General features: G+C 35.1%; 1 protein-coding gene across 1 annotated transcript; it reads right to left on the bottom strand.

Annotated features, from left to right (window-relative positions):
• Positions 1-258: 258 nt before the first annotated feature.
• LOC110446376 (cathepsin L1-like) lies at positions 259-7,495 on the bottom strand. Its single transcript, XM_021491497.1, has 8 exons — positions 7,396-7,495; positions 5,717-5,856; positions 4,353-4,458; positions 3,499-3,645; positions 2,755-2,878; positions 2,419-2,519; positions 1,509-1,780; positions 259-728 (listed from the first exon to the last, which is right to left on the bottom strand). The coding sequence occupies exons 2-8, from the start codon at positions 5,854-5,856 to the stop codon at positions 629-631; spliced, it is 990 nt and encodes a 329-aa protein (XP_021347172.1). The 5' UTR covers positions 7,396-7,495; the 3' UTR covers positions 259-628.
• Positions 7,496-9,562: the final 2,067 nt, after the last annotated feature.

The following is a 9,562-nucleotide window of genomic DNA, read 5'->3' as shown; positions in this document are numbered from 1 at the left end:
ATATGGCTGTGGTCATTTAAGTGTTTTTGAACAGTCAAACAATTTTAAGATAGGTTAAACTTGTAGGGACATTTACCGTTTCCCAAAGTGATTTGATATTTTGTTTTATTATCTCAGGGAAACACATATTCATGTTTCACTACCACAAGGTCAGTAAATGTATTTTTAATGACGAATATGTTAATATATACATATATCCAATTGTGTCCAGTCGGGTAAACCATGTCATGTCTGCAATTATAACAAATAAACATGATATAGAAAAAAACTTTTTTATTATCGTAAGAAAATGTAAAAAAAAGGTGCTGGAAAAGGTATACATTCTGTGAACGCATGTAGCTACATGTAACAGATCTTGACTGTCTGAGACTTTCTTAAAAGATAAAGGTTGAAATAAAAACATGTTTTACAAAACATGTACAATTTCTAACGAGAATTGCCACCTCAGTTGTGTGCAAATCAAAATTCGATATTGATTTTAAAAATGCGAGTATTTTTGCAATGATCACAAACATACACAACAACATATATGTACCAGTTTTTTCTTCAAAAAATGTAAATATTTATTTCCGAATTTGAACGATTTCTTCCACACTTTAAAAAAACCCTAGATGTAGTCTATATACATTTAAACAGTAGGGTAGCTTGGCTGTGTTGCGATTCCGCACATATTTGCCTCGCTTCTGACGATCTGGAAGTAGCCGTCCATTCCCCAGGATTTTCCCCAGCTGAAAAGAACAAAGAAAATACATGTACAGGTAAATGTTTATTCAATTAAATGAATAATAAATATTCTTGGAGTTATGTTTTTTATTTACTAGTTAACCTGGATTGAAAGTAACGGTAGGTCAGCATTGTAAAATATATACACATTAATATATACAACGGACATTTTAGATAAACGTTGATATCTTTATAAGGTTTAAAAAAAAAAAAAAATATCCGTAGAAAAGTTGAAGCGCAAAAGTGGTTTTTTTTGGCGGTATGGAAATGGTAGTAAATGGGGAAACATCCACATGCGAATATTTTCGTTTGTCCTTCAACTTTCTATCGCAATGCATTGAGAAGGCAAATGTTGTTGTGAGACTATAACAACATTTGCTATTGTAACGTCATCAATCTTTATTCGACGTCATCAGTTGTAAAGTCATAATTTTGCTGTTCAAAGGACATTGAATTTGTCATCAATAGCAATATGTGTTTTAGAGCTATTACAACATCAACACATGTAGTAATGTATAGATGATATAGACATAGATTATATATATTGAAGAAACAATGCAAACACTAAACTTTCCATGCTTCGATCACTTCAGAGTGCGGAAATATTTACCTTTTTTGCAGTACAATACTTATCTTTTAAATCCAATAATTGTTCGAAAAATGGAAATAAACGATTTAACAGTACACGTAGATAGCATAATGTGATGCTTATTTTTCACAGACAAATATTGATTTAATGTTATTTCTGATATGCGTAAAACATGACAGATTTGCCGAAAGCTTACCTGTTCTTGATGATCCAGTAGTCAGTGCTGCCTTCTGTTCCGTATCCGACGGCCAGGACTCCATGATCAAGTTTGGTGGAACTGCACTTTGGTTCCTTGTATGTTCCAGTCTTGTACATCTGGAATGACCTGTGACTAGCATCCATGGCAATAGAAATTGGACCAATGGTAGACACTGCCTGCTGAAGGGCTGTTACACTTTTGCTCTTGACGTCAACGAAGCCGGTGTCAGTGGCACCAACATTGCTGGCTTCAAACTTACACTTACCGTTCTGTTGAAAATAACACATGAACAATGAGAAGTAGAAATAACCGATGGAAAGAATGTCAAATGACACAACAAACAGAAATAACAGAAGGACCATGGGAAGAAAAGTATATATATTTTTTATCAATATTGAAACAATCTGCAACACATTCTTCTTTGTGCTTTCATTATTATTATTATGTTCCTAATATGGCTTATGGCGACATTTTTTTTTTTCGAAACATTATGTCGATGTAGGAAAGCTAGTCAAAGTAAATATTCACTGCCCCATATCACAATATCTGTCATGTAGGAGTTATCTGTTATACTGAGATCAACAGAATATAAATACAGTTCAGAACTACATGTAGAAAAAGCAACGGGGAAATGTGCCTTTAAAAAGTTGTAACATAAACAGATTGACAAATTTAAGCTGCAACAGATAAACTTCTCTAAATAATTTTTGTCCAGTTTAAGGTAATGTAGATATAATTCATAAGTGTGTGATCTGTGTCGTATCGCAACGTAAATATGCTAGCTCATTTTATCTTCACCATATCGAATCTCTTTTCAACTCAATCTGTCATTCTAAATAAACATATTTCATAAATTTTAACATGCTAATAATACAATTAAGAAAGGCCCTTTTTAAGTGAAGCGTACCTTTGCACGGTATGGGTAGGACTCTTCAGTATCAATTCCCTTGTTTTCCTTAATGTATTTGAAACCGAAGTCCATCAGACCTCCTTGACATCCGTGGTTTCCTATATCAGACAAAATTACAACGTTAATATTCAAATGTTATCAAAATGTGTATGCATTCCACAGACTAATAACAAGATAACTGCATTTTGCATAATTAAACAACAACAATGAGACAAAATGAATAAGTACACTATCAGAGATAGTACTAAGGATCCAGAGTTTATCTTAAAGGATTATTGCTTTCAAATATTATATTTAAGTTTAACAAAAAAGGTACTTTGACACCAATCGTACCTTGTTTCTTGGAACAATCAACCAGGTTTTGTTCAGACAGAGAAACCAATTTGCCCTCCTTCTTGAAATGTTGTCCTTCTAGCGAGCCTGTAGTTGAAAACGCCCAACAGGATCCGCATTGACCCTTTACAGAATCAAAATGGAAAATTCAGGAATTGAAAATACAAAAAGCAGTTATTGCAGATCCCTAATATTTCAAAGAGTTGTATGTGCGCTATATTCTCACTCCCAAAAACCCCGTGAAATATCAACCTTCCATATTCCTTCCGTTTTTCATAGTTGATAGTGACTTTTGAGGGTGATGCACATTATTTACAACGTTCAATATTTTGACAAATCGAAATCAAAGAAATAAAATTTGATTCAATTTGCGAGAAGATACTCAAATTATTTCAGTTAATTCGCAAATATGAAGTAGAATGCAGACCAGCAAATGTTTGTATCAGCCATCAATTAGAGAACTCAGAAATCCGCTTTCTATTTGAATATTTAACGTTTTTATTTGTTTATTTACCTCCTTTAAAGTAACACATTAGGTATTCTTATCATTGCTCTATTCAAGTTTTTTTTATCTTTGCTCTATTCAAGTTTTTTTTTCATCTTTGCTCTATTAAAGTATTTTGTCTTTGCACTATTTAAGTTTTTTTAACTTTGCTTTATTAAAGTTTTTTATCTTTACTCTATTAACGTATTTTATCTTTGCTTTATTAAACATTCTATTCACATAAGAATAAATAAACTGACCTGGTTCTTGACCTCAGTGACGTAGCCCTTTGTCCTCCAGTCAACAGTGTCATCAGTTACAGTATCCTTGGACGCATCAAAGACAAGATTGCTCGTAGAGTTGCGCATGATGTAACCGTTCATCATACTCACAAACTCAAGGTTGGTCTGAAAAGTGATTAAAAGTAGAATGATTGGTATGGTTTGATTGTATTTTACGTCTTGTGTTCAGCTATGTTCATTTAAGGACGAGAACCGCATTTGGTGGAGGTAAGAAACCAAAGTGTAGGATTAATTAAATGAATTTGATATACATAATGAAAAACTGTTAGTGAAGACCTCGTTTACCAATTTAATGTCAACAATACTATCGTGACCATGTTACACAAATCAAAAACAGTTTTAAGGCGGTTCAAAAAACACACTTGAATTCTAGAGTGAGCATAAGGACCCCTTGCCACTGCCAATAACTGTAATTACGCATCGGAAACTTTTTTTTTTTCCGGCACGACTATAACATGAAAATTGATCTTCAAAAAAACCCATACATTGCGAGCCTTTTATGAGAAAATAATAAAAACGAAATGAACTAAATCAAACCAGCGAGAACAGTGTTCTGAGTGTAAACAATTTAGCTGGGGTTGACCAGGATTCAAACCAATAGCGTAAGTTTGTTATATGTATACAATATATCTAACCAATTGAGCTATTGGGTTAACAAAAGTGTTGTTGCTATAGTGTGCTACTGTTACATCCTAAATGAAATTAAGTGGAGGTCACCGTATATACGCGAACATCTACAGTGAAGTGGACAAGGGACCCTTAATATATATTGTTTAACATCATGGACTTTTTCTGTCAGAATGTTTACCTACCAGGTCTCCAAACTCGTTCATTCCTGTGGTGAACGTGTGAAGTCCGTTGCTAGCTTCCACGTTGTGCCTCTGAACAAACCGGGCATTGTCCTCCCAGATGATCCGTCTATAAATATATATAATATATATGTATATATATAAGTTCTAGTAGTGATGGAAACCGTTATAGAAGTACCTAAAAACTGCCCATGTAATCACAAGTTTTGCAATGGAAATACTTTGCTACACAGGGAGGACCCAAGGGGTTCCCCATGTGAGAGACTTCACTGAGGTAGGAGGGATAATGTAACAGCAAAGAAAAATAATAATAACAAAAGTACTAACTAACTGGCAGGCTAGCTTTTCCAACAAGAGTACCGCGGGGCGGAACAATATACGCCCGTTGAATGACATATAGTGTCATATACTTTCTTAAATTGACATAAGATCTGCATCATTCAAAAAGTGGTAAGCTGACATGCTATAAAAATGTAGGAGAAAATCTCCGGATAAAAAAAAACAAATACTGAAATGAACAAAGGGCAATAACTTTTCTAAAAATCGTCGAATCGCAATTGTTTTCAAGGAAACACAACAACATATCATGATTAGTTAGCCAACAAAGTTTCAAAGAAATCTGTCAAAAAATGTCGGAAGAGATTGCCGGACAAAAATCTAATACGGAAATAAACCATGGGCAATAACTTTTGCAAATATTGTCGGATCAAAATTATTTTAAGGGAGACACAACTTCATATCACGGTTATGATATATGCCAAGTTTCAAAGAGATCGGTCGAAAAATGTAGGAGAAGATTGCCGGACAAACAAAAGTTTACGCCAGACGGACGGACGGACAAACGGACAATGCCATACCATAATACTCCCGTCAAATCTAACGGGCGTATAAAATGACATATAACTATATGACGTGCTCACTAGTTCAGAAACATCAAGCATTGCCTATGACTGGACGGGTGCCCGCTCCCACGTTACAACCGCAATTTCCCCTATAAGCATAACCAAAAGAAATTGCGTTCAAAGAGCTATGAACGCGATTTGATCAGCGTGGTTTGGACCCTTCTACTGCTTCAAATGATAAGAGACAACCGTTAGAAGCCAACATTTTGGTGACGTTGCATGTTCTAGGAATTTCGTTTGCGCTAACAACACAGACACTTCAATATCGAACATATAAGGGAAGATCTATGATAAGGTCAATAATAACCCGAACTTTAGAATGTAAATAGAAGATTGAACGTCATTTTTACGATGTTGCGGGGTTCATGGTAAATATATATGTAACTGATTTCCGTTCATACACGCATGAAATTGAAAACACACAATCTTTAATGTATCTTCATCTATTGTATTTTATGTTCTTACCTCATCAGCTCCTCTTGTCCTTCGTACTGTCTGTTGTATGTGTTCTTGAAAAGTGTCCATTCATCGTCCAGGATTGGATCGGTGAGGGGCGTGGCAATGGCACACACGTACAGTACGGATAACAGAGCTAGCTTCAACATCTGTCAAAGACAAGGCAAAGTAATGATTAAAACTTAAAGCTGTATATCCCATACTGTACAAGTTGAAAATTATCGTGCGTCGGCATTTTTCGCGTTTTGACTCTTAAACTGATTGCAGTGTGGGAAAATTTGCATTGTCAATGCTTTTAAGTTATGCATTCTGTATATCTATGATTCATATAATCTCCTTAGATTTTGCGGTTGGATATTTTTTGCGTTAATTTATTCGACGAAGAAAAGGCGATCATTTCCATGTCGCGAAAAAAGTTCGCGTCTGCGGTTTGTTACGTGTAATACATTTCAGTATCTATGCACGACACGATCTGTAGTGAATTTGACATTCGGTGAGCATTCATTTTAATCATTTTACACATAATATGTACATTTATGTTGCCGTTTATATCTCAAATTGAAATCCAAAACCATTTACAACAATAGGTATATGCTAAGATGAAGTCATATGCAGTAACCGATCACTCAACAAAGTAACTCACATTGAACTAAAACTGGTATTTCACAATGAATGCTTATTTACACCTTTAAAGAGGGGCGTAACATTTGTTTAATAATTTCTTGGTCTGTTACTAATTCGCAGATGAGAGTCTCAAAGGAGTTTATTGACCCTTTTTGATAAAATAAACCAATATATTAGCTGCAAAAATCAGTGTATTGTTGCAAGCAACAAGTTGCTGAAGTTAAGAAACTACATCGCAATTTGACATTTAAAGAAGCCTTTGTTACACGAAAAAACCAGTCCTACTTCATTTTTCCTTTGATGTATTGTTAAGTTTAAAAATCAGTTGTGATTTTATCACGAGAAAAAAAGTTAAAAAAACAGTTATTTTTATACGAAACGGTGCGATTGTGTGCGTAGTTCTTAAAGAGGTCTAGATAAAAAAGAAATATTTTCAAAAATTATAGCCTCTCAAAATCATGCACAAATAATTTTCAATATAATTATATTGATCCGTTTTATTTATTCATCTAAAAAGACAATAAGAAATAAAAACGAAGGTTGGTTGTTTCGTCAAAATATCAACATATAACAGGACGGTTATTTATGTTACATTACTTTTGATACAATGTAGTCCTGAACATTGTTATGAATTCATGGCGCATGTTGTGACATATAATGGTGTTTTATTTTCCATTCCTATGTTCTTACTATACCTACTTACGTCGATTCATTGTGCGACCCCAATATCAAAATAATGTATCCGATAACGAGGACGTTTCCCAATTAAGACTGATGAACGTGACTATGTGTAAATTGATTTCGTATCAATGCAAAAAGTATCTTTAGGTCGGCATTCGTCTTAGCAATGCCTTGCGTATTATTTTGGTAGATATTCATCTGCAGACACAAACAGTTAATAATTCATCAATAGCTATAACATTTCAAAAAATTCAATACTTACAACTATTTTCAAACTTATCAAATTACAATTTGACGTTCTAGAAACAATTGAAAGAAGTTTCTCGTTAAAACAAGCTATCTCATACACCATTCAGTGCTCGAAATCCGTCGGTAAAACTCACCTTGATACTTTGGGAATCAGCCGGGCTTGTGAAATGAGCCTATGGTGACCAGCATATATAGAGAAAACAGCTTAGATTGGTGTCACGTGCTCTGTGATTGTGTAAACAGGGTATTGAGATAAGAATTCCTATACAGACAAACAGACAGCTAGGATAGATAAGTTTTTCGCATATATTACATTTATATAATTCAGAACAAACATATTAATCACCAAGAAAGGTCAACAGAACATATGTATTAGAAACGCTGTCACGCTAGCATAGCATCATGGACTGAGTCACCTATATAACAAATAGGTGTTATATTGGAAAGAAGTTCGAGTTAAAAGCTGGAACGATCCAAAACTGTCACTGGCCATTTTCTCAAAACTATGAAAAATCAAGATAGCACCTTGTTGTTCAAATGGAACGAAATTATAATCAAGTTGTTGTAAGCCCAATCACACGACATTTTTATTCTGTTTGTTATAGGGTACTGTTTATCATGCATCGCATTATCTATTCTAATATCATTTACTCCATTTTTCATGAGACACTGTTAAGATATCCGGGTATGCTGTAACGGCAGCAAGGCAGCATGGACTGATTGACCTATATGACGCGTTATTAGAACAAATAGTGGAATACATCATTATTAAATTGTGTTCAACTCCATGATACGACGATTTGATTCTGTTTGTTAAATGGTAGTGAATATTATGCATCTCATCTTCTATGTTAGTTAGATTTGTTTCGTTTATTTTTCATAAGAAAATTTTAAATTTTGGGTTTTGAACGTAAAATATATGATACAGCTGTCACATTCAGCCGCTCTAAATCATGCTCAAATAAGTTTCAATATGATTATATTTATCCGTTTTATTCATTCATCTAAATAAATAATAAAAATAAAAACAAAGGATTTCAACGTCACTTCCAAACACAAATATGATTTTGTGTGGATATCTGTTCATATTGATTATTTATTTATCTACTGAGCCTTTAACGGCCAATGCTAAAATGGTAGTTTTTACTCAACGCTCAGCAGTTTGGGAGTGGGAAGACCGGTAACTGTAACGAAGTAAATCCATGAATACCCGATGTCAGTATGATGTGACCGGGTGGGGTATCCTGCTGGGTGTCTTCGGAAGTGTGTTTCGCTGAGGTAGCACTATAAAGTCGGCATCAGTTCCGCGCTCTCACAAGGAGACAAACACGAACATGTCGAAGCCTCCCAAAACACACACGCATGCACTACACGCATGTATCTTACGCACACGGGAGGCCGTCTGTAAATGACCATGGCTGTTGATAGGACGTTAAACAATACTCAACCAAACCAAACCTTCACGATTTTCACATATACATGCTCAGTCGAAAAGAGTATTTTCGTCAAAAAAATTGCAACATTCGTTGGAATATACACGGTTTAATTGTTTTCGAGTCCTGAAAGATACGTAACGGAGGATAGTTTTTCTCATCTGACTTCTCGACCAGAGTTTGGCGTCAAAAATGTTTGAAAAAATGTTTGGGAAAAACGTGGTTTAATATAATTCAAGATATAAAAGATACAACAAAACAAACATTATTCGTTATCCCGCCCCTCCCCCCCCATCCATGTAATCTTAAAGCGGTTCATAATTTATTTTCCGTGGTTATAGGGCCTTTGCAATCAGCAAATATCTTTCTTAACTTCTTGGAGAGCATACAGCCGGTGATGCCATTTCGGTGCTCACAGCTAGCATTCAAGAATTCCAGCACTGCCTAACCACGTACTCATCTACAGCTGAGTAGACTGGAACAAGAGGAGTAAAGTATCTTGCTCAAAGATACAACACGGTGCCATGCCGTGACACCAACCCGCAATCGTTTGGTCACAAGCCCGGCGTCCTACAACTAGACTACCGTACCTCAAATGAAAGATTTGAGGCTATTTCACATATTTTTTTCGAACAATTGTACTGAATTTAGAGTTTAGTGTTACTGTCCTTGAAATGCAAACATAGGTCAAATGCGGTCACGTAGCCATGCTCTTATCTCCCTTTCCACTTCACCTATATGTTAAGGCTTTGTGGGGGACTTGGGCAACCTTATGTTATCATGGATCGCACACAGGGGTCTCTGTTTATCATAAATTGACCTCAATGCCATACGGGTCAAACTACTTTAGCGCTGTAACACTCTACCT

This window comes from Mizuhopecten yessoensis, unplaced genomic scaffold (genome assembly GCF_002113885.1).
Source record: "Mizuhopecten yessoensis strain PY_sf001 unplaced genomic scaffold, ASM211388v2 scaffold2681, whole genome shotgun sequence".
Taxonomy (NCBI): Eukaryota; Metazoa; Mollusca; class Bivalvia; order Pectinida; family Pectinidae; genus Mizuhopecten; species Mizuhopecten yessoensis.
This window is presented reverse-complemented; position numbering and strand designations above follow the sequence as displayed.

Excerpts from the sequence above, each read along its gene's own strand:
- LOC110446376 (XM_021491497.1), bottom strand. The coding sequence starts at position 5,856 with ATGTTGAAGCTAGCTCTGTTATCCGTACTGTACGTGTGTGCCATTGCC. Across the intron at positions 1,781-2,418 it reads CCTACCCATACCGTGCAAAG|AACGGTAAGTGTAAGTTTGA; the intron begins GTACGCTTCACT and ends TATTTTCAACAG. Across the intron at positions 729-1,508 it reads TACTGGATCATCAAGAACAG|CTGGGGAAAATCCTGGGGAA; the intron begins GTAAGCTTTCGG and ends TGTTCTTTTCAG.